Genomic DNA, 26270 nt, shown 5'->3' on the forward strand with positions numbered 1-26270 from the left:
CAAATGGCTAACAGGTATGTGAAAAAACAGTTAACATCACTAATCATCAGGGAAATGTAAATCAAAACCACAATGAGATATCATTTTACCCTGTTAAATGGCTATTATTGTTATTTTTTATTTTCTAAATTTTATTTTATTTTTAGAGATGGAGTCTCACCATGTTGCCCAGGCTGGTCTCTAACGCCTAGGCTAAAGTAATCATCCCACCTTGGCCTCCCAAAGTGCTGCAATTACAGGTGTGAGCCATCCTGCCCAGCCTGGCAATTATTAAAATGACAAAAAATAAATAAATAACAGATGCTGGCAAGGAGGCAGAGAAAAGGAAACTCATATACCCTGTTGGTGGGAATGTAAATTAGTACAACCGCTATGAAAAACAGTATGGAGGTTTCTCAAAAAACTAAATATATAACTACCATACAATCCAGCATTCCCACTACTGGGTATTTATCAAAAGGAAAAGAAATCAGTATATCAAAGGGACACCTGTACTTACATGTTTATTGCAACACTATTCACAATAGCAAAGACACGGAATCAACATAAGTGTACATCAATGGATGAATGGATAAAGAAAATGGGGTATATATACCCAATGGAATACCATTTGGCCATAAAAATAACAAAATCATGTCGTTTGCAGCAATATGGATGGAACTGGAGGTCATTATTGTAAAGTGAAATAAGCCAGGCACAGAAAGACAAATACTACATGTTCTCACTCATATGTGGAAGGTAAAAACCATGATCTCATGAAAACAGAATGGAATGATAGACATTATAGTCTGGGAAGGAGAGGGGTGCATGGGAGGGAGTACAAAGAGAGGCTGGTTAATGGGTACAAATATACAGTTAAATAGAAGAATAAGTTCTAATGTTTTATATCTAACTGACATATAGTTCGATAGAAGAAATAAGTTCTAGTGTTTCTAGTCTGTCTATAGTCAGACCAGGGTATCTACACTTAGCAACTATATATATATATATATATATATATATATATATACACACACACACATATATGTGTGTGTGTGTGTGTGCGTGCGTGTGTGTGTGTGTGTGTGTGTGTATATATATATATATATATGGTTTTTTTTTTTTTTTTTTGAGACAGGGTCTTGCTCTGTCGCCCAGGCTGGAGTGCAGTGGTGCGATCTCCGCTCACTGCAAGCTCTGCCTCCCAGGTTAAAGTCATTCTCCTGCCTCAGCCTCCCGAGTAGCTGGGACTACAGGCACCCACCACTGTGCCCAGCTAATTTTTGTATTTTTAGTAGAGATGGGGTTTCACCATGGTCTCCGTCTCCTGACATTGTGATCTGCCCGCCTTGGCCTCCCAAAGTGCTGGGATTACAGGTGTGAGCCACTGCGCCCGGCCAGCAAGAATATTTTTAACATTTCAAAGTAACTAGGAGAGAGGAAATGATACCAACACATGGACACAGTAAACACTGAAGGAGATGGATACCGCAAAGACCCTGATTTGATCATTACACTTTCTATGCATGTAACAAAAACTCATTATTCATTTTGGAGAGCTCATATAATCTTTGTTTGGGGAAAATAATTTTTGGGTCTTTTGCCCATATCAAGGTAAAACAAAGCTCTCATGACTGAACTACATAATAACATACAAGATTAATTTTATTTTTAGTTGTCGGAGGTGTATCTCTACTGTAAAGAGGTCTCTGAGAAGTTGAGTTAGAGCTGTTTACAGCCTTAGATAAAACAACCGGGCAAAAAGCTGCATAGTGAGTCTCTGTTTATCACTGAGGAAATGGTATAGTAAATACATTTGTAAAATATAAATATATTTATAAAATATAAAATATCTTTTACTAACCTTGAATAAATAATTGACCCAACACCATTTTCTTGATGAAATGCCAGTAATTCTACCATCAGCAAGATTTGTAATTCTTCCCAGTCTTATAAATCCACGAAAACTTTTTATGTAAAGAACACCATTTATAAGAAAAACTATTCCATCCCGCGATAAGATCACATCAGCCACACTCCGTCTTTCATCATCACTCAGAATGTCTGGAGGCACTCTGATTCTGGTCCAAGATTTGAATGAATCAGTTGTTTGAAAGGTCTCCATATCAGTTACCAAAACAGCAGATGCAACTACACAAGCATCCCAGGAAGCCATTAATTGACTACCACGTGGTGAGGAGATTGGTAAATAACCAGGAATTTCAGGTATGGTCAACAAAGGAAAAGTCAACAGAATAAGACAATCTGCAATAAAGCAGTCTTGAAAAGTAACTTGGTTTCCTCTAATCTCCTTTAGTGCATCATCTTTTGTCATTGGTACTACAATACGCCAGGTCCTAAGAAGAGAAAGAAAAGAGAATAAAATGATCTCTCCCTCGTCTGATCCATCTTGTACAGTTGATATTTATCATCTTTAAAACATTTTAAATTTTTATCAATACAAATCTGGATAAGACAAATAATATTAAAATGCAACCACTGCCACATTGCTTTTGCCATTCTTCACTCTGGTCCCAAAGGAAAACAATCTTGACTCTTGCAGCTGTTTCTGTCTCTTGTATTCTCAAGTAAGATTCCTTTTTTTTTGGAGACGGAGTGTCTCTCTGTCGCCCAGGCTGGAGTGCAGTGGTGTGATCTGAGCTCACTGCAAGCTCCGCCTCTCGGGTTCATGCCGTTCTCCTGCCTCAACCTCCCGAGTAGCTGGGATTACAGGCACTCACCACCACGCCTGGCTAATTCTTTGTATTTTTAGTAGAGATGGGGTTTCACTGTGTTAGCCAGGATGGTCTCAATCTCCTGACCTCGTGATCCACCCACGTCGGCTTCCCAAAGTGCTGGGATTACAGGCGTGAGCCACCGCACCCAGCCTCAAGTAAAGATTCTTATACGCTCTTTCTTAATACATAATTTTTATACATTATCTATTACCTTCTTTTTTCTCTTTTATTACTGCTGCTTGTGGAGCAGGGCTAACTCCTAGGCAGTGTACCCAGAGCCAACCCTATTGCCTTCTTATATGGCAGATGAAGATGTATCTCTCATGTACCATGCCTACTTATACATCTTCTCTCCATCTCTCAAATTCGGTATATTAACTTTTCAGTTAAATGAATAGAGTGTTTATATTGTTTAGATTTACTGTGTGAATATTGCTTACTATTGAACCAGTTCTGCTATGAGTATGTTTTCTTCTCTCTACATACATACATATACATAAATTTTCCTGGAGTTAATACTTGTTTTGTTTAAAATTTTGGGTTAGTTTTCCAATAGGTAGTTAAAATAGCATTTTATAATATTTTGCATGTGATAAATGCAGAGATAATCCAGTACTTGTTTCCTGGGGTTTCCCTTCATTACTCTCTCTCTTAGCTGCCATTTACAGGATCTCATGCTTTGATCTTTTCTGTTATGCTAAAGCACATTCTTTAGCACCTTCCTGTGAAAGGATGTATAAACATACATTTTTTGAGACCCTGAATATCTGAAAAGAGCTTTATTTTACACACCTGATGAATAACAGGGAGAAGGCATTTTCTCCAGTCCTTTGATAATCAGAATCACTAATAAGAAAGTCAGGTGATAGATTGATTTTTATTATTTAAATTGTTGTCCTTCTGTAAGTTTTTGGGATCTGTCTTTTTTCTTGCTAATCTAAAATTTGACAGGGCAGAGTCTATCTTTTGAAGTGGGAACATGGAGTAATCTATAAAAGCAAACACTCTGACATATCTTAGAAGTACTGAACATTTCTGAACAGAGTTTCTCAGCTGGACAATCCAAATGACAGCAGCCTGAAAGATGTTCAGTCAGCACTGCTTGAGTCACTCCTTTTCTTAATGAATACATACTTGGGTTGGTGATGATGACATTGTGCCCACTCAGCAGGACCCAGGTAAAGGGGACCTCAAGTTAGGGCAGTTGTAGAACTGTCACCAAACCTCTTATGCCTTAAACCATGCCAAAAAGAAACTCAGTGTAATTTCCACTTTTTGCAAGCCACATCACCGGCTCTAACATTGGTTCCAATTACAGTTTCTTAAATCACAATGTCATTTTGCTACACTGTCTACTGGTTATATAATAACCTCACATATGCGGTCACCTTGTAACTAGATATTTATGACTGTTTTGTTTGAATGGACAATTGATTATCTACAGGGATAAACAGGATGGGACAGGGCAAACTGCTCTTTTTCAATTTTCCTTATCAATCATTTTGTTTCAAATTTTAATTTTTAAAATTGTGACTATACGCTTTTCAGAAATTTTTTGGCTTTCCACTGTATAGCATCCTAGTATATATATTCTCTTATTTTTGTGAAGATGCTATTCATATTAGTAAGAGCTCTCCAGAGAATAGAATAGGATATATAGAAATACACAGAGATTTATTATGAGTGGTTGCCTTTCACATGATTATGGAAGCTGAGAAGTCCCATGATTTGCTGTCTACTAGATTGGAGGCCCAGTAAAGCCAGTGGTGTAGTTCCAGTCCAAGTCCAAAGGTGTGAGAACCAGGAGAACCAACAGAGTGAGTCTCAGTCTCAGTCCAGAGACCCCAAAACTGGGGTGCCAGTGGTGTGAGTCCTGGTCCAAGTCTGAAGGCCTGAGAAGCACGAATGCCAGTGTCTGAGTGCAGGAGAAGATGGACGTTGCAACTCAAGAAGACAGCGTGGATTTGCCCTTCATTTGCCCTTTTGTCCTTTTCAAGCCCTCAATGGACTGCATGATGCCCAACCACACTGGGGAGGGTTATCTTCTTTACTCAGTCTACCAATTCAAATGCTAATATCTTCCAGAAATACTCTCACAGACACACCCAGAAATAATGTTTTACCAGCTATCTGGGCATCCCCTAGCCCAGTAAAGTGGATGTATACAACTAACCATTACAAGTCCATTCCTTGTCAACTTGGCACCCATAAGCATCTCAAAGTATCTCCAAATAAAGACAATAACAAGGTCATAATTCTACCTAACATGGTACAACTATCCTGCACAACAACTGAAAATGCACCACTCCCTTCTCCAGAAGAGGAGGTTAAAGTCCTTGAGCGATGTTTGCTCTTCTGTAACTTAAATTATATGTAAAAAGTTAACAATACTTAAATACAAAGTTAATACATGTTATGTTACATAATAAGGGGATAAGAGAGGAAGGAAAACAAATGTATTTGTTTAATATCTGTATATTATGTATGTATATGTATATCTATATATATATACACACACACACACAAATGTATTCTTAACAAAATAAGGAGGAAATACTCATGACAATTACATTCCTCATTTATGTAACTGGTTATGTGGTTATAGGCTGGTATTTATAGCTGATTTCCTCTGCTACCCATTCTGTATTACTTTTGCCTTCTGTAAGAACCTCAGCTGGTCATGGTTCTTTACCTGAGGGATAACTCAAATCTCCATTCCTAAAGTGTCTGGGCCATTTGTAGTCTTGGCTGGAATGGGTTCTTATAGTTTTCCATTGGCCTTAATCACAGAGCATGGTAATACTAGGAGATGCATAAGGGATCTCCTGTATTTCAGACATAGTCTGCCTTATCTCCATTGTGGAATAGTAGTCCAATTTTCCCTCGGTAGTCTGGATAAATCACTCCAGCAAATACAGTATCTCCTGTCTTTGCCTGTTGACTCAGAGCCATGAGGAGCCCCAAGTGGTGAGGTGGTAGGCCAGCAGAGCATAAAGTCCTGGGAACAGGAGGCAAAAATTTGCTAATAGGTCTCTAGGGGTAATAGTGAGTGATGCCACTCCCATTTCCACCCCAGCTCCTGGAGTTGAGAATCCTGGCAATCAGAAAAACAACACCATATATTAGGCATGATTCAGAGCATACATAGCCTTCTGGGGAACCTTGCTCAGCCGTTCAAGGTGTTGCCACCTGGGGTCACTGTAATTGAGTTTTCAAAAGACCGTTTCACTATTCTATCATGCCAGCTGGAGAACATGGTAAGACCAGTGAATTTCAGGAGCATGGATCCAGTGCTGTCTTCTCTTGTTTTGAAAAGACATGCTGTGTGAAATACCATGAGAGTGGATAAGATATTCTGTAAGTCCACGGATGATAATAATGGCAGAACGATTATGTGTAGGGAAGACAAATTCATATCCAAAGTAAGTGTCTATTCCAGTAAGAACAAAACACTGCACTTCCATGATGGAAATGGTTCAGTGTAGTCTGCCTGCCACCAGGTAGCTGGCTAATCACCACACAGAATGGTGTCGTATTGGGGGTCCACTGTTTGTATCTGCTGCTGGCAGACTGGGTACTCAGAGATGGCCATAGCCAGGTCAGCCTTGGTGAGTGGAAGTCCATGTTGCTAAGCCCATGAATAACCTCAATTTCTGCTACCATGGCTGCTTTCTTTCATGCGTGCATTGGGTGATGACAATGGTGGCTGGAGAAACAGGCTAACTGGTATCCACAGAATGGGTCATCCTATCCATTTAATTGTTAAATCTTCATCTGCTGACATCACTCTTTAGTGATCATTCACATGGGATACAAATATCTTCACAATTTTTGCACATTCAGAAAGGTTTATCTGCATACCTCTTCCCCATATTTATTTGTCACCAATTTTCCAGTCATGTTCTTTTGAAGTACCTAATCATCCAGCCAAACCATTGGCTGCAGCCCATGAATTGGTATATAATAGCATGTCTGGTCGTTTCTTCTTCCATCCCTTTACTGTCAGTTTATGTGTGTCCTCACAGGTGAAGTGGCAGCTTGTAATTGGGTCTTATTTTTCAGTCCAATCAGCCATTCTGTGTCTTTCGAGAATTTAATCCACTTACATTCAATGTAATTCTACTTACATTTTAAAATTGTTTTTTAGTTGTTTTATAGATCCTTTCTTCCTGTTTTACTATCTTTCTTTTCGCTAACAGATTTTCTCTAGTAGTATGATTTTATTCCTTCCCTTTTATTTTTGTGAATCTATTACAGGTTTTTGCTTTGTGGTTACCATGAGGCTTACACATAACATCTTATAGTTATAATAGGTTATTTTGAGCTAATAACAACTTAACTTGGATTGAAATTTTTCTATATTTTACTCTACTCTTCCTCACAATTTACAATTTATGTCTTTTTATATTGCATATACCTTAACAAATTATTGTGGTTATTATTTTTAATACTTTTGGCTTTTAACCTTTATACAGTATGTGATTTACAAACCATCATTATAGTATTAGAATATTCTAAATTTGACTGATTTTTGCCACTGGTTTTATACTTTCAGATGTTTTCATATTACTCATTAGCATCCTTTTCTTTCAGCTCGAAGCACTCCTTTTAGTATTTCTTGTAAGACAGGTCTAGTGGTGATAAACTCCCTCAGATTTTGTTTGCTTGTGAAAATCTTCATTTTTGAAGGATGGCCTACAGAGCACAGTATTCTTGGTTGGCATTTTTTTTTATTTAGCACTTTGAATATGAATATATCATCCCATTCCCTTCTTGCCTGTAAGACTTCTGCTGAGAAGTCTGATGCTAGGTGTATTGGAACTCCCTTATATGTTATTTGCTTCTTTTCTCTTGCTGCTTTCAGGATCCTCTCTTTGTCTTTCATCTTTGACAATTTGATTACAGTAAGTCTTGGGGTAGTCTTATTTGGATTGAATCTGACTGATGACCTTTAATCTTTATGTACCTGGATAATTATAATTTTCTGCAGGTTTCAAAAGTTTCCTATTTCTTTTCTTTTTTTTTTTTTTTTTGAGATGGAGTCTCGCTCTGTCGCCCAGGCTGGCGTGCAGTGGCGCGATCTCGGCTCACTGCAAGCTCCACCTCCCGGGTTCACGCCATTCTCCTGCCTCAGCCTCTCCGAGTAGCTGGGACTACAGGCGCCCACCACCACACCCGGCTAATTTTTTGTATTTTCAGTAGAGACGGGGTTTCACCATGGTCTCGATCTCCTGACCTCGTGATCCGCCCGCCTTGGCCTCCCAAAGTGCTGGGATTACAAGCTTGAGCCACCGCGCCCGGCCAAAGTTTCCTATTTCTTTAAATAAACTTTCTACCCCACTATATTTCTCTACTCCCTCTTAAACCCCAATGACTTAAGCATTTGCTATTTTGATGCTGTTCCATAAATCCCACTGGCTTTCTTCATTCCTTTCATTCTTTTTTTCCATCATAACTGTATATTTTCAAATAATCTGTCTTCAGGTTCACAGATATTTTCTTCTCCTTGATCAACTGGCTATTGATGCTCTCTATTGCATTTTTCACTTTTTTCACTTATTTTTCAGCACTTGCATTTTTGTTTGATTAAAAAATTCAATCTCTGTTAAATTTATCATTCTGATCATGTATTGTTTCCTCATTTTGTTGAACTGTTTCTCTGTATTTTCTTGAAGTGCACTGGGCTTCCTTAAAACAGTTATGTTGAATTATTTGTCAGACAGTTCATACATCTCTATCTCTTTAGGGCCAGTCACTGGCACTTTATTTTGTCCATTTGGGGACACCATATTTCCCTGATTTTTCTTGATCTTTCTGGTCATGCATTGATATCTGTGCATTGAAGTAGTAGATATTTATTCTAATCTTCACAGTATAGTTTTGTCTGGGAAAACAATTCAACAGTAAGCCTGTCCAGAGATTCTAGGTGGGTCAGCTGGTGTGGCCCATAAACCTATGACCATGGCAGCCACTGAAACACTGGGGGGCACCTTAAGCCCAGGACCATCACAGTTGGTACAGCACCAAGCTGGAAACCCTTGGCCACTGAAGATGGTGTAGTGATGGGGTGCATCTGAAGTCCACAGCCTCTAAGATCTGCCTGCTGCTGAGGTTTCTCCAAAACCCAAGGCCTCTGTAGTCAGCTGGCAGTGATGCAGGCCAGAGATTGAGTCAATTTACCTTAGCATTCTGCTTCAGGGGTGCCCAGAAAGGGGCTATGTTCCTATAGCTGTCCACTTTTTGGTGCTGCTGCATAGCATGCAAAGCCATCTGTAAACCAGGCCCAAATCTTCTTTTCCTCTGTTAACTCATTGTAGGGAATGCCTCATGAGACCAGAGGTGCAAATGGGGAGAAAGAAGACAGTGTAGCAGCAGTAGGAACCATGCGAATTTGGGCCACTTCCCCTAAAATTTACTTGTCCTTTGAGGGCCTGTTAGGGCCCGATCATATATATACCACTTCAATCTGATAATGGAGTATTGTGTTGCTGTGCATGTCCAACATTACGACTCACTGGGTCAAGTAACACTCAGTTCATGATGGACAGCTAGGGTTGCATGGTAACTTGCTGGCCCATGATCAAGCATTCGGTCTCTGCTAAAGCCCAATAGTAGGCCAAGAATTGTCTCCTAAAAGGAGAGTAGTTATCCAAGGATGATGAAAGGGCCTTTCTCCAAAATCCAAAAGGAGTGTGGTTCAATTTACCTATAAGGGCCTGCCAAAGGCTCCACATAGCATCCCTATCTGCCACTGACATCTGCTAGATCAAATGGCCCAAGTGGCAGAACAGTTTGCACAGCAGCCTAGACTTATTCTAGAGCCTTCTCTTATTCTGGGTCCCACTGAAAACTCACAGCTTTTTGGGCTACCTGGGAAATGGCCCAGCATAACAATCCCAAATGAGGAATATGTTGCCTCCAAAATCCAAAGAGGCCCATTAGGCATTGTGCCTCTTTCTTGGTTATAGGAGGGGCCAGATGCAAACAACTTAACCTTCACCTTAAAAGGGATATCCTGATAGGCCTCACACCACTGGACTGCAAGAAATTTCACTGAGGTAGAAGGCCCCATATTTGAGTTGGATTTTTTCTTCACTCTTTAGCTTGTGAATGTCCTACCAATATATCTAGGGTCACTGCCACTTCTTGCTCACTATGTCCAATCAACATAATGTCATCAATATAATGGACCAGTGTGATATCTTATGAAAGGGAAAGGTGACCAAGATGCCTGCAAACTAAATTATGACATAGGGCTGGATAGTTGATATACCCTTGAGGTAGGACATTGAAGGTGTATTGCTGGCCTTGCCCATGGAAGGTAAACTGTTTCTGTTGGGCCTCATAGACAGGGATGGAAAAAAAGCCATTTGCCAGATCAATAACTGCAAAGCATGTAGCAAGGGATGTGTTAATTTGCTCAAGCAATGAAACACATCTGGTACAGCAGCTGCAATTGGAATTACCGCCTGGTTAAGCATATGACAACCCACTGTCCACTGATCCATCTGTCTTCTGCACCAGCCAGATAGATAAGTTGAATAGGGACGTGGAAATCATACCATCCCTGCATCTTCCAGTTTCTTGATGGTGGCACTAGTCTTTGCAATCCCTCCAGGAATTCAGCACTGCTTTTGATTTACTATTTTCCAAGGTAGAGGCAGTGCTAATGGCTTCCACATTGCCTTACTCAACATAATTATCCTCACTTCACAGGACAGGAACTAATATGGGCATTCTGTCAGCTGCTAAGTATTATCCCAAGTATGCATCCTAGAACTGAAGGAAGAATCACAGCGTGGGTTTGGAGACCACTGGATTCACAGTGAGATAGGCCTAAGTTAAAACTCCATTGATCATCTAACCTCCATAAGCCCGTATTCTGATAGAGGCCCATGGTGACATTTTGGATCTCCTGGAATCAGTGTCAGTTCAGAGCCAGTGGCCAGTAATCTGTGAAATGTCTGATATTTCCTTTTCCCCAATGTACAATTACCCTGGTTAGAGGCCACAGGTCCCTTTGAGGCAGGCTGGGAAAAAGATTAACAACATAAATTTTTATGATGTATAAAGGTCCTTCCTGAAGGGGATGCACCCACCTCTTTATTTAAGGGCTTTTGGGTCTATAGACAGGCTCAAGTCTGCTATGTATATTTTTTGTGAAGTTTTCTTTTGCTCCCTGCTTTGTGCTGTTTCTTCTGATTTCCATTTTTCTGGTTATTGAGTTAGGTGTCTGACTTTCATGTTGTAGGCTTTCTGAAATTTTCTGGTGGTCCTTCGCTGTACACTAATATTTAAGGAGGAGCCATGACAAGGTGTGAGTCAGCTTTATCACTGAGCATATGACACCTCTTGCTTCCATTGTGACCCACTATGTTTCTCCCCACACCTCATAATATAAGTTCTTTTAAGTAGGTCTGATCAGTTAATCCAAAGAAGAATCCTCTCTTATCTTGTCAAGAGGATATATATTTCTATATTTAGGGAGGAGGGCTGGAAAAAAGGGCTGAATGCACACTGGGGAGTTCCTACCATATTATTATTTTACTTGTATTTTATATATATATAAATATATATATTTAAAGTAAAATTTAAAATAAAAATAAAAAAATATATATATTACTGTTATTGACTATAGTCACCCTGATGCAGAATAATCTGAAAACTTATTCCTCCTGTAAACTTGAACTTTTGTACCCTTTGATTAATACTTCCTCCTTTTCGCACCCTCCCCCACCTTGGTTCTGGTAACCATCATTCTACTCTCTCCTTCTATGAGGTCAACTTTTTTAGCATTTTCATATAAGTGAGATCATACAGTATTTGTCCTTCTATGCCTGGCTCATTTCACTTAGTGTAATGTCCTCCAGGTTTCCCTGTGTTGTTGCAAGTGACGGAATTTCCTTCTTTTTAGAAGGCTGAATAGTATTCCACTGTGTATATATATCACATCTTCTTTATCCAAGCATCTTCTGATGGACACATAAGTTGTTTCTGTGTCTCAGCTATTGTGAATCAGTGAACACGGGAATGCAGATATCCCTTCCACATATTGATTTCGATTCCTTTGGATATACACTTAGAAGTGGGATTGCTGGATCCCACTGGTAGCTGTAGTGGATTGCTGGTAATTCTATTTGAGTTTTTTGAGAAACTTCCATACCATTTCCCATAATGGCTATATTAAATTATATTCCCAACAACAATGTACCAGGTATACTTTTGATCCACATCTTTACCAATACTTGTTATCTTTCATCTTTTTGATAAAAGTCACTCCAATAGGTATGAGGTGATACCTCACTGTGCTTTTAATTTGCATTTCCCTAATGATTAGAGATGCTGCACTTTTTTTCACGTACCTATTGTATTGTTGTTTGGAATCTGTAGTTGGGCAGGGCTGCATGCTGGGACCTAAGGCTAGGTGGGGTCTACAGAGTGGACAGGGCCAGAGGCTATGCTCCACACATATGCATTGGCTGAGCTTATCTTTAGATCCAGGGTAGTCTTATACACCACGGTATACTATGCAGCCATAAAAAAGAATAAAATATGTCCTTTACAGCAACATAAATGAAGCTGGATGCCATTATCTTAAGTGAAATAACTCAGAAACAGAAAATCAAATACTGCATGTTCTCACTTATAAGTAAGTGGGAGCTAAACAACGGGTACACAAGGACATAAAGATGGAAATAATAGACAGTGGGGACTCCACAAAGGGACAGGGTGGGAGGGGAGTGAGGGTTAAAAAATTACCTATTGAGTACAATGTTCACTATTTGGGTAATGGGTACACTAGATGCCCAAATATCACCATTACTCAATATATCCATGTAACAAACCTACACACGTACACCTTGAATCTAAAATTTAAAAATAGAAAAGCACAGCATCAAGGTGTGGTGGAGTTGCCACTCAGCTGTTGGTGTTGTGTGAGGCCAGATACTCCCTCTGCAGGTAAATGCTGACCTCCACTTGCCTCCTGGTCGGGGAGGCTTCAGGAAAGCACCAGGGTTTGGCTGGAACACTGCTCTACTTCTGCGGTTGAGCAGGGCCAGATGCTCCCTCCAGAGGACAACACGGATCTGCACCTGCCTTCTGGCCTGGGGAACGTTTAAGGAGAATGCTGGGGCTGGATGGGGCAGCTAGCTGGCGACATGAGGCTGGCAGACCTATGGATCATGTTTCTTGCAGAGTGATGCTGTTGGCTAGTCCCTCTGGTGTGGCGCCCCATTTGCCAGAATGCAGAGGCCTCACTAATATCACGCGCTGGTTGCTGTATGTTCCAGGCCCCGTTCTTCATTTCTAACTGATCCCAGGTGGTCTAGCCCTGCTGGTACTCCCAATGAGGTCCTGTGGGGTGAGACACGACTAAGCCTCCTGTAAAGGGTCCCAGAATGGTGGGAAAGTTGAATATCCAGCTCCACTATCTTTCCCCATGGGGGAAACTGTGGGCCTAGGGGTATCTATGTGTGCCGCTGTGCAGCTTGGGAGACACGTGACATGGTCAAAGAGAAACAATTCCTCTTACCCTTTGAATATGGCGTTTCTTAGTTCTGCAGTCCAACGGGGTGTTTCAGCCTCACTTCTGAGTTCTTGGATATTGGCAAAGGTATTCTTGTTTGTGGATAGTTGCTAGCTGGATTTCTAGGGATGTGGGGAGTTGGGCCAGAGAACTCCAATTCTACCATCTTGCTGATGCAACTTCCCAGCAATTTAGAATTCTCTTCTATAAGCACTTACTTAACAGAATTGCTAAACACTACTCAGTTACCACTTCTCCCTCTGCTTTCTATCTTTTTTTCTTGCCTCCATTCCAATTTTTGACTTTATAGATTTGTAACCTTAAAAAATTTTTTTTCTCCCTGTCATTTTGGTAAGATTTTGGGAGAGAACAGAGATAAATAAACGTACTTAATGTGCCATGTTTTAATTTATCTTCATTTAACTAAGTTTCAATAAGCCGTGTTCCTTTTTTTCTTTTGAAAAGATTTTTTAAAAATAAGAGATGGGGGTCTCATTATGTTGCCCAGGCTGGTCTCAGACTCCTGGGCTCAAGACATCCTCCGGTGTCAGCCTCCCGAGGGTGCGCAGCACTGCACCCAGCCTAGTTATGTTCTGCTTAGGAGCTTAGCTGGCCCCTTAATTATATACAGGAAAAAAACCTCAAACTTTTCCCAATGATTTTCTGGGAATCTCCATATTTTTTCCTTTTCTTTGCTATTCAGTTTCATTTGTCATATTATATTTCAGATGTGTTCTTTCCTCCTTCCAAAACTGTTTATAGTCTTCCCCTGTCTTGGAGTACCCACTTCCCTCTTCTCCTTCCCTATACTATACTTGTTCTTCAAGGTCCTGCACAATTACTGCCTCTTGTATTTTTCTTTCTTGTTTTCCCAGAAAATATATCTTTTATAAGAATAATATTTCCTAAGCTCATATTAGTCAATCATGTTAATAAAATGTTATGACATCCCAGGCTACATATTCTAAATGGTTCTCTGAATTCTCTACATAGGCATATTTTCCTCATATTTATTTTAAAGTATAACTTAATAATTTCATTATGACTATATCATGTATACAAAAGAGTATATAATGCACATACACCATTTAAAGAATACAAAGATGAACACCTGTGTGTTAATCACCCAGATGGAGAATCAGAACATTACCAATACCTTAGAAATTTCCCGTATGCCTCACCTTCCCTACCTCCCCCACCTGCTCACAGGTAATCACTGACCTTATTTAGTGATTGCATTTATGTTTACATTCCCATGGGTTTTTTTTTTTTGGTGGGGAGACAGGGTCTCATTCTTCCACCCAGGCTGGAGTGCAGTGACAAGATCATGGCTCACTGCAGCCTTAGTCTCCTGGGCTCAAGAGAGCCTCCCACCTCAGCCTCCCAAGTAGCTAGGACCACAGGCACAAACCACCATGCCCAGCTAATTAAAACATTTTTTTTTTTTTAAAGAGACGGGGTCTCCTTATGTTGCCCAGGCTGGCCTTGAACTCCTGGGCTCAAGCAATACTCCCACCTTGGTCTCCCAAAGTGTTGGGATTACTGGTCTGAGCAACTGTGCCTGGCCTCCCATGCGTTTCTACAACTAGTTTTGCCACATATATGTCTTAACAACATAGAAGTGCAAAGAGAAATAGAAAAATCCACTATTATCTTTTGTAACTTCAACACCTCTCTATCATTAATTAACAGATCCAGCAGGCAGAAAATCAGTAAGGACATAGCTGAACTAATCAATCAACTAGATTTAATGGATACTTATAGACTACTTCATCCAACCACAGGAGAATACATATTTTTCTCAGTCCCACATAAGAATTCACCAAGATGCACCATACGCTGGGCCATAAAATGCACCTTAAGAAAATTTAAAAGAATAGAAATCATACAAAGTATGGTCTCAAACCACAATGTAATTAAAACTAGAAGTCAAATCCACCTAAAAAGCTGTATCTATTAAATAAACTGGAAAAATAATTAATAATCTTCCAAAACAAAGCACCAGGCCCAATGACTTTCTTTTTAGACTAGTGAATGCTAACACTTAAGGAACAAATAATGCTAATTCTCTAGAAACTCTTCCAATAGAAGCAGAGGGAATTTTTCCCAACTCATTCTATGAAGCCCGCCAGCATTGCCCTAATACCAAAACCAGACAAAGACATCACAAGAAAGGAAAGCTACAGACCTTTTAAATCCAACAACGTGTAAAAAGAATTGCACACCATGACCAAATGAGATTTACTCTAGATATGCAAGGCTGGTCCAACATTCAAAAATCAATTAATGTAATCCACCAAATTAACAGGCTAAAGAAGAAAAATCATATAGTAGATGCAGCAAAAGCATTTGACAAAGTCAACACTCATTCATGCTAAAAACTCGAGGCAAACTAGCAACAGAGGGGACCTTCTTAAACTTGATAAAAAGAGTCTAAAGAAAGCATACAAAAACTTGACGGTGAGAAACTAGATGCTCTCCTCCTAAGACTGGCTACACGACAAGGATGTCTCCTCTCATTACTTCTATTCAACATAGCATTGGAAATGCTAGCTAACATGAGAAAGTGAAATAAAAGGTGTTCATATTGGGATGGCATAAATAAAACTAGTTTTTGTTTGCAGATGACATAAATGACTATTTACAAAATCTTAAAGAACAGAAAAAAAAACCTCCTGGAACTAATAAAAATTATACCTGCAGGATACAAAGTCCATACAAAAGTCAATTCACATACTTTAAAAAACTAGTTTGAGGATGGAGGCAGAACAGGATGGGTGAATAGAAGCCTCCACCAATCATCTTCTCCATAGGAACATGAAATTTAACAACTATCTACCCAAAAAAGCAACTTCATAAGAGCCAAAAATCAAGTGAGTAAATCACAGTATCTGGTTTTAACATGATATCAAGGAAACAGACACTGAAGAAGGTGGGAAAGACAGTCTTGAGTTGCCAACATCACCCCTTCCCCATCTCTCAGTAGTGGCTGCATAGTGCAGACAATGAATCTGTGTGCATTGGGGAGACAGAGTACAGTGATTGTGGGACTTTCCATCGGAATTCAGGGCTGCCCTGTCACAGTGGAAAGCAATACCAGGCAGAACTCAGATGATACCCGCAGAGGGAACATTTTGACCAGCCCTAGCCAGAGGGAATTGCCCATCCTCATGGTGGGAACATGGGTTTTGGCAAGCCTTGCCATCACAGGCTGAAGTTCTCTGGAGTCCTAAATAAACTGGAAAGATAGTCGAGGCCACAAAGATTGCAACTCCTAGGCAAGACCTAGTGCTGTACTGGGCTCAGAGCCAGTGGACAGGGGTGGCATGCAACCTAGTGAGACACCACCCTGGGTAGCTAATGGAGTGCTTGTGCCACTCCTCCCCAACGCTAGGCAGCACAGCTCACAGCTATGAAAGAGACTCCTTCCTTCTGCTTGAGGAGAGGAGAGGGAAGCGTACAAAGGGCTTTGTCTTGCAACTTGGATATCAGCTCAGCCACAGTAGAAAGGGCATTGGGCAGTCCTGGGGCCCCCATTCCAGGCCCTAGTTCCTAGATGACATTTCTAGACACAACCTGGGCCAGAAGGAAACCTGCTGCCTTTAAGAGAAGGAGCCAGTCCTGGCAGGATTCATCACCAGCTCTTGGGCCCTGAATAAACGGCAGAGGTAGCTAAGTAGTACACACCATGGGTGTTGGATGAGACGCTGAGATGTGCCAGCTTCATGTGTGACCCAGCACATTCCCAGCTGTGGCAGCTACAAAGAGAGACTCCTTCTGCTTGAGAAGAGCAGAAGGAAGAGTAAAAGGGACTTTGTCTTGCAGCTTAGGTACTAGCTTGGCCACAGTGGAGTAGAGTACCAAGTGGCCTCTTAGCGTCCCCAATTCCAGGCATTGGTTCTTGGACAGCATTTGCAGCATTTTTAGACTTGCCTTGGGCTAGAGGGGAACCAACTGCCCTGAAAGGTGAGTCCCAAGCCTGGCAGCATTCACCACAAGCTGACTAAAAACCCTTTGGTCCTTAAGTGAACATTAATGGTAGACTGACAGCACTCACTGCGGGCCTATGGTGGTGGTGGCCACAGGGAAAGACTCCTCTGTCTGTGAAAAGGAAAGAGAGGTGTGGAAAGGGCTATGTCTTCTGGTTTGAGTGCCAGTTCAGCTGCAGAAAAATAGAGCACCAGGTAGATTTCTAAGGTTTCTGACTCCAGGCCTTGGCTCCCAGATGGTACTTCTGGACCCACATGGGGCCTGGGGGAACTTGCAGCCCTTAAGGGAAAGACACAAGACTGGCTAGCTTCACCACCTGTTGGTTGTAGAGCCCTAGGGCCTTGAGTGAACATAGGTGGTAGCCAGGTTATAGCAGGCCTTGGGTGAGATCCAGTGCTGTGCTAGCTTCAGGTCTGACCCAGTGCAGTCCCAGTGGTAGTGGCCACAGGGGTGCTGTGTCACCCCTCCACCAGCTCCAGGCAGCTCAGCACTGAGAGAGAGAGAGAGAGAGAGAGATTCCTTTTGTTTGGCAGAAAGTAAGAGAAGAGAACAAGAGTGTTTGCCTGGTAATTCAGAGAATTTTTCCAGATTTTTTCCAAGACCACCAAGAGTCACAGCATTACTGGGCTTGGGGTGCCCCCTAATGCAGATATGGCTGCAGTGACCAAAAACTTAGATCACAACACCCAAGTCACTTTGAATACCTGGAAAGCCTTCTCAAGAAGGATAGGTAAAAACAAGCTCAGACTGTGAAGTTGACAATAAATACCTAATTATTTAATGTCCAGACACCAGTGAACAACCACAGGCATCAAGACCATCCAGTAAAACATGACTTCATCAAATGAAGTAAGTAAGGCAACAGGGACCTATCACAGAGAGAAAGAGATATGTGGTCTTTCTAACACACAATTCAAAACAGCTATTTTGAGGAAACTCAGAGAAATTCAAGATAACACAGAGAAGGAATTCAAGATCCTATCAGATAAATTTAAAAAAAGAGATTGAAATAATTAAAAAGAAACAGAAATTCTGGAGTTGAAAAATGCAATCGACATACTGAAGAATGCATCAGAGTCTCTTAATAGCAGAATTGATCAAGCAGAACAAAGAATTAGTGAGCTTGGAGACAGGCTATTTGAAAATACACAATCAGAGAAGACAATAGAAAAAATAGAAAAGAATGAAGCATGCTTACAAGATCTAGAAAATAGCCTCAACGGGGCAAATCTAAGTGTTATGGGCCTAAAAGAGGAGGTAGAGACAGAGATAGGGGTAGAAAGGTTATTCAAAGAGATAATAACAGAGAACTTCCCAAACCTCAAGAAAGACATCAATATTTGGTACAAGAAGGTTACAGAACACTAAGCAGATTTAACCCAAAGAAGACTACCTCAAGACATTTAATATCAAGCTACTATAAAGGTGAAGGATAAAGAAAGGATCCTAAAAGCAGCAAGAGAAAAGAAACAACTAACATACAGTGGAGGTCCAATGCATCTGGCAGCAGACATTTCAGTGGAAACTTTACAGGCAAGGAGAGAGTGGCATGATATATTTAAAGTGCTGAGGGAAAAAATCTTGTACCCTAGAATAGTAAATCTGGTGAAAATATCCTTCAAACATGAAGGAGAAATAAAGATGTTCCCAGACAAACAAAAGCTGAGGGATTTCATCAACACAAGATCTGTCCTACAAGAAATGCTAAAGGGAAATATTTAATTTAAAAGAAAAAGACATGAGTGAGCAATCAGAAATCATCTGAAGGCACAAAACTCACTGCTGATTTTAAGTACACAGAAAAACATAGGATATTAAACACTGTAATTGCTGTGTGTAAATTACTCACATGTTAAGTAGAAAGGCTAAAAGATGAACCAATCAAAAATAATAACTACAACAACTTTCAAGATGTGGACAGTACAATAAGATGTAAATAGGAGTAAGAAGAAGTTTAAAAGCAGGGGGACAAGGTTAAAGTGTAGAATTCTTATTAGTTTTCTTTTCAAATTTCTCATTCATTTAGGCAATCAGTGTTGTCATCAGTTTAAAATAATGGGCTATAATTATTTGCAAGCTTCTTGGCAGTCTTAAATCAAATAACATACAACAGCTACACAAAAAATAAAAAGCACCAAGAAATTAAAACATACCACCTGAGAAAATCACCTTCACTAAAATGAAGACAGAAAGAAAGAAAAGAAGGAAGAGAAGACTACACAACAACCATAAAACAAATAACAAAATCACAGCAGCACGTCATTACTTATCAATAATAACACTGGATGTAAATGGACTAAACTCTCCAATCAAAAGACATACAGTGGCTGAACGGATTAAAAAACAAGACCCAACAATCTGTTACCTAAAAGAAATATGCTTAACCTATAAAGACATGAATAAATTGAAAATAAAAGAATGGAAAAATATATTCAGTGCAAATGGAAAACACAAAATAGGAGGAGTAGCTACACTTATATCAGACAAAATAGATTTCAAGACAAAAACCATAAAAAGAGACAAATAAGTTTATTACATAATGATAAAGGGGTCAATTCAGCAAAAGGCATAACTTTATTGTAAATATATATGCAACTGACACTGAAGCACCTAGATATATAAGGCAAATATTATTAGCGCTAAAGAGAGAGAGAGACCCCAATACAATAATAGCCAGACACTTCAACATCCCACTTTTAGCATGGGACATATTATCCAGACAGAAAATCAACAAAGAAACATTGGACTTAATCTCCACTACAGACCAAATGGACCTAACAGATACTTACAGAGCATTTTATTCAATAGATGTAGAGTGCACATTCTTCTCCTGAACTCATGGATCATTCTCAAGGATAGACCATATATTAGACCACAAAACAAGTCTTAAAACATTAAAAAAATTCAAATACAAAGTATCTTCTCTGACCACAATGGAATAAAACTACAAGTCAATAAAAAGAGGAATTTTGATAACTATTTGAACAATCAGATTTAAACAATATGCTCCTGAATGACCAGTGGGTCAGTGAAGAAGTTAAGAGGGAACTGAAGGGCAGGCAATTACAGTTCAGACAACAGGCACAGATGAAAGGAGGAATTGAAATATTTCTTGAACCAAATGACAAAAAAAACATAACACATACCCAAACCTAGGGAATACAGCAAAAGCAGTTCGAGAGAAGTTTATAGCTGTAAGTGCCTATACCAAAAATAGTAGAAAAATATCAAATAAACAACCTAATGATACATCTTAAAGAACTAGAAAAGCAAGAGCAAACCAAACCCAAAATTAGTAGAAGAAAAGAAATAACAAAGATCAGAGCAGAGATAAATTAAATTGAAATGAAGAAAACAATACAAAAGATCAATGAAAGGAAAAATTTGTTTTTTGAAAAGATAAATAAAATCAATAAACTAAGAAAAAAAGAGAGAAGACTCAAATAAATAAAATTGGAGATGAAAAAGACGACTACCAATGCCCCAGAAATCAAAGGATCATTAGAGGCTACTATGAGCAACTATATGCCAATAAATTGGAAATCCTAGAAGAAATGGATACATTCCTAGCACATACAACCTACCAAGATTGAATCATGAAGAAATCTAAGATTTAAACAGACCAATAACAGGCAATGAGATTGAAGCCATAATAAAAAATCTCCCAGCAAAGAAAAGCCCAGGACCTGATGGCTTCATTGCTGAATTTCAGCAAACATTTAAAGAACTAATACCAATCTGACTCAAACTATCCCCAAAAATAGAAGAGGTGGGAATACTTTGAAACTCATTCTATGAGGCCAGTATTACCTTGATGCCAAATCCAGAAAAAGACATATCAAAAAAAGAAAACTACAGGGTCAATATCCCTGATGAACACTAATGCAAAAATCTAAGACAAAATGGTAACAAACCGAATTCCACGACATATTAGAAATATCATTCATTATGACCAAGTGGGATTTATCCAAGGGATGCAAGGATGGTTCAACATATGCAAATCAATCAATGTGATACATTATATCAACAGAATGAAGTATAAAAGCCATATGATCATTTCAATTGATACTGAAAAGCATTTGATAAAATTCAACATCCCTTCATGACAAAAAAAAACATTTAAAAAATTGGGTATAGAAGGAACATACTTCAACATAATAAAAGCCATATATGATAGATCCACAGTTAGTATCATACTAAATGGGGAAAAACTGAAAGCCTTTCCTCTAAGATCTGGAACACAAGTATATCCACTTTTACCACTGTTATTCAACAGTACTGGAAGTCCTAGCTAGAGCAATTAGACAAGAGAAAGATATGAAGGGCATCCAGATTGGGATGGAAGAAATCAAATCATCTTTGCTTGCAGAAGATATAATCTTTTTTTTTTTTTTTTTTGAGACCGAGTCTCCCTCTGTCACCCAGGCTGGAGTGCAGTGGCTCAATCTCTCCTCACTGCAACCTCTGCCTCCTGGCTTTAAGCCATTCTCCTGCCTCAGCCTCCTGAGTAGCTGGGATTACAGGCATGTGCCACCACACCCGGCTATTTTCGTTTTTTTTTTTTTTTTTTTGTATTTTTAGTAGAGACGGGATTTCAGCATGTTGGTCAGGCTGGTCTCGAATTCCTGACCTTGTGATCCGCCTGCCTCAGCCTCCCAAAGTGCTGGGATTACAGGCGTGAGCCACTGTGCCTGGCTGATATAATCTTATATTTGGAAAAACATAAAGTCTCTATTAAAAAACTATTAGAACTGATATATAAATTCAGAAAAGTTGTAGGATACAAAATCAACGTACAAAAATCAGTAGCATTTCTATATGCCAAGAGCAAACAATCTGAAAAAGAAATAAAAAATAATCCTATTTACAATAGGTACAAATAAAACTAAATACATAGGAATTAACCAAAGAATTGAAAGATCTCTACAATGAAAACGATACAATATTGATGCAAAAAATTAAAGAGGACACGAAAAAGGAAAACATTCCATGTTCATGGATTGGAAGAGTCAATATTGTTAAAATGTCCGCACTACCCAAAGCAATCTACAGGTTCAATGCAATCCTTATCAAAATACCAAAGACATTCTTTACAGAATTAGGAAAAAAAATCCTAAAATTTTTATGGAACCCACCAAAGACCCAGAATAGCCAAAGCTATCCTAAACAAAATGAACAAAACTGGAGGAATCACATTACCTGACTTCAAATTATACCACAGAGCTACAGTAACCAAAACAGCATGGTACTGGCATAGAAACAGACACATAGACCAACGGAACAGAACCGAGAACCCAGAGACAAATCAATACATCTACAGTGAACTCATTTTTGAGAAAGGTACTAAGCACATATATTGGGGAAAGGACAGTCTCTTCAAGAAATGGTGCTGGGGGCTGGGCATGGTGGTTCACGCCTGTAATCCCAGCAATTTGGGAGGCTGAGGTGGTGGGGATTGCCTGAGGTCTGGAGTTCAAGACCAGCCTGGCTAACATGGGGAAACCCCATCTCTACTAAAAAATACAAAAGTTACGCGGGCATGGTGGGCACACGCTTGTAATCCTAGCTACTCAGAGGCTGAGGCAGGAGAATCACTTGAACATGGGAAGTGGAGGTTGCAGTGAGCCAAGATCATGCCATTGCACTCCAGCCTGGGCGACAAGAGTGAAACTCTTGTCTCAAAAAAAAAAAAATTGGTGCTGGGAAAACTATATATCAATATGCAGAAGAATGAAGCTAGACCCCTATCTCTTGCCATATACAAAAAACAAGTGAACTAAACACTTAAGTCTAAGACCTCAAACTATAAAACTACTAAAAGAAAACATTTAGGAAACTCTCCAAAACATTGGAGTGGGCAAAGATTTCTTGAGCAATATCCCATAAGCACAGGCAACCAAAGCAAAAATGGACAAGTAGAATCACATCAAGTTAAAAAGCTTCTGCAAAGTGAGACTCAAAAAAAAAAAAATAAAAAAAAAAAACCTTCTGCACAGCAAAGGAAACAATCAAAAAATTGAAGAGACAACCCACAGAATGGGGGAAAATATTTGCAAACTATCCATCTGACAACGGATTAATAACCAGAATATATAAAGAGCTCAAACAACACTATAGGAAAAAAATCTAATAATCCAAATAAAAATGGGCAAAAATCTAAATAGACATTTCTTAGGTGAAGACATAAAAATGGCAAATAGGTGTATGAAAAGGTGCTCAACATCACTGATCATTAGAGAAATGCAAATCAAAACTAGAATGAAATATCATCTCACCCCAGTTAAAATAGATTTCATCCAAAAGACAGGCAATAACAAATGCTGGAGAAAGGGAGCCCCTGTACGCTGTGGGTGGGAATGTAAATTAGTATAACCACTATGGAGAACAGTTTGGAAGTTCCTCAAAAAGCTAAAAATAGAACTACCATATGATCCAGCAATCTCAGTGCTAGGTATACACCCAAAAGAAAGGAATTCAATATATTGAAGAGATATCTACTCCCATGTTTATTGCAGCACAATTCACAATAGTCAAGATTTGGAAACAACCTAAGTGTCTATCAACAGGTGAATGGATAAAGAAAATGTGGCACATATACACAATGGAGTACTATTTAGCCATAAAAAAGAATGAGATCCTGTCATGTGCAATAATATGGGTAGAACTGGAGGCCATTATGCTAAGTGAAATAAGCCAGGCACAAAAATACAAACTTCACCATATTCTCACTTATTTGTGGGAGCTAAAAATTAAAACAATTGAACTCTTGGACATAGAGAGTAGAATGATGGTTGCCAGGGGCTGGAAAGAGTAGTGTGTGTGTGTGTGTGTGTGTGTGTGTGTGTGTGGTGGGGGATTGTTGTGGGGGAGAGTAGGGATGGTTAACTGGTTCAAAAAATAGAATGAGATGTGGTATTTGATGTCACAACTGGGTGACTATAGTCAATAATAATTTAATTGGACGTTTAAAAATAACTAAAAGAGTATAATTAGACTGTAACACAAAGAATAAATACCTAAGGTGATGGATACCCCACTTATCCTGATGTGATTATTATATATTGTATGCCTACATAAAAATCTCATAAACCCCCAAAATATATATACCTACTATGTACCCACAAAAATTAAAAATAAAAAAATTTTAAAAACTAGTTTGCCCATTACTAAACAATGTATTATTTAATTTTTCTAGTTTTGTACTTTATATAAATGGAATTACACTTTACCTTTCCTCTATGATTTGCTTTTATCATTCTATATTATGCTTGTGAGATTCATTCATATTGATTAGTGTTGCTTTGTATATTTTCACTGTTGTATAGTGTATACATTTTTAGCATGTTTATACCAGGGGTATGGATGGAGCTGGAAGCCATTATGCTCAGCAAACTAATGCAGGAACAGAAAACCAAACACTGCATATTCTCACTTATAAGTGGGAGCTGAATGATGAGAACACATGGACACATGGTGGGGTGAGTGGGAAAAACATATGCAGGGAACCTGCTGGTTGGGGTGAATGGGGAGAGGGAGAGCATCAGGAAGAATAGCTAATGGATGCTGGGTGTAATACCTGGCTGATGAGATGATCTGTGCTGCAAACCACCATGGCACATGTTACCTATGTAACATACCTGCTATACCCCTGAACTTAAAAGTTGAAGAAAAAAGATAAAGACCAGCTTGGGCAACAGGGCGAGACCCTGTCTTTACAGAAAGTGGAAAAATTGGCCAGGCATGGTGACACATGCCACTTGGGAGGCTGAGATGGGAGGATTGCTACAGCCTAGGTGTTGTGGGAAGTCGGGGACCCGAATGGAGGGACTGGCTGAAGCCATGGCAGAAGAACATAAATTGTGAAGATTTCATGGACATTTATTAGTTCCGCAAATTAATACTTTTATAATTTCTTACACCTGTCTTTACTGCAGTCTCTGAACATAAATTGTGAAGATTTCATGGACACTTATCACTTCCCCAATCAATACCCTTGTGATTTCCTATGCCTGTCTTTACTGTAATATCTTAATCCTGTCATCTTCGTAAGCTGAGGAGGATGTATGTCGCCTCAGGACCCTGTGATGATTGTGTTAACTGCACAAATTGTTTGTAGAGCATGTGTGTTTGAACAATATGAAATCTGGGCACCTTGAAAAAAGAACAGGATAACAGTGATGTTCAGGGAACAAGAAAGATAACCTTAAACTCTGACTGCCGGTGAGCCGGGCGGAACAGAGCCATATTTCTCTTCTTTCAAAACCAAATGGGAGAAATATCGCTGAATTCTTTTTCTCAGCAAGGAACAACATCCCTGAGAAAGAGAATGTGTCCCTGAGGGGAGGCCTCTGAAATGGCCGCTTCAGGGGAGGTTCTCTTTTACAGTCGCAGCTGTAGGGATGAAATAAGCCCCAGTCTCCCGTAGTGCTCCCAGGCTTATTAGGACAAGGAAATTACCGCCTAATAAATTTTGGTCAGACCGGTTGTCTGCTCTCAAACCCTGTCTCCTAATAAGTTGTTATCCATGACAATGCGTGCCCGAAACTTCATTGCAATTTTAATTTTGCCCCAGTCCTGTGGTCCTGTGATCTTGCCCTGCCTCCATTTGCCTTGTGATATCTTATTACCTTGTGAAGCATGTGATCTCTGTGACCCACACCCTATTCATACACTCCCTCCCCTTTTGAAAATCACTAATAAAAACCTGCTGGTTTTGTGGCTTGTGGGGCATCACGGAACCTGCCGACATGTGGTGTCTCCCCTGGACACCCAGTTTTAAAATTTCTCTCTTTTGTACTCTTTCCCTTTATTTCTCAGGCCTGCCGACACTTAGGGAAAATCAAAAAGAACCTACGTGACTATCGGGGGCAGGTTCCCCCGATACCTAGGAGTTTGAGGTTGTGGTGAGCTGTGGTCATGCTACTGCACTCCAGCCTGGGTGACAGAGTGAGACCCTGTCTAAAAATAAAAAAAAGAAAAAGACTAAGCCAATCTATTGGTTGAATCGCAGGTGATTTTGTTGTGGTAGAAACCGG

At 39.6% G+C, this 26270-nt stretch overlaps 1 protein-coding gene across 8 annotated transcripts in view; it reads right to left on the reverse strand.

The window, feature by feature from the left end:
• The window catches only part of CATSPERE (catsper channel auxiliary subunit epsilon), a 168076-nt gene that overhangs the window by 86238 nt on the left and 55568 nt on the right, over positions 1-26270 (reverse strand). For 7 of the 8 annotated variants that reach the window (XM_030812572.1, XM_030812577.1, XM_030812571.1 and 4 more), the window contains one exon: positions 1844-2336. In XM_030812572.1, the coding sequence (XP_030668432.1) occupies positions 1844-2336 (493 nt within the window). Of the gene's footprint in view, positions 1-1843; positions 2337-8897; positions 8968-26270 lie in introns of those variants that run through there. The other variant, XM_030812575.1, reaches the window with a different exon arrangement.

Source organism: Nomascus leucogenys, chromosome 5 (assembly GCF_006542625.1).
Source record: "Nomascus leucogenys isolate Asia chromosome 5, Asia_NLE_v1, whole genome shotgun sequence".
Taxonomy (NCBI): Eukaryota; Metazoa; Chordata; class Mammalia; order Primates; family Hylobatidae; genus Nomascus; species Nomascus leucogenys.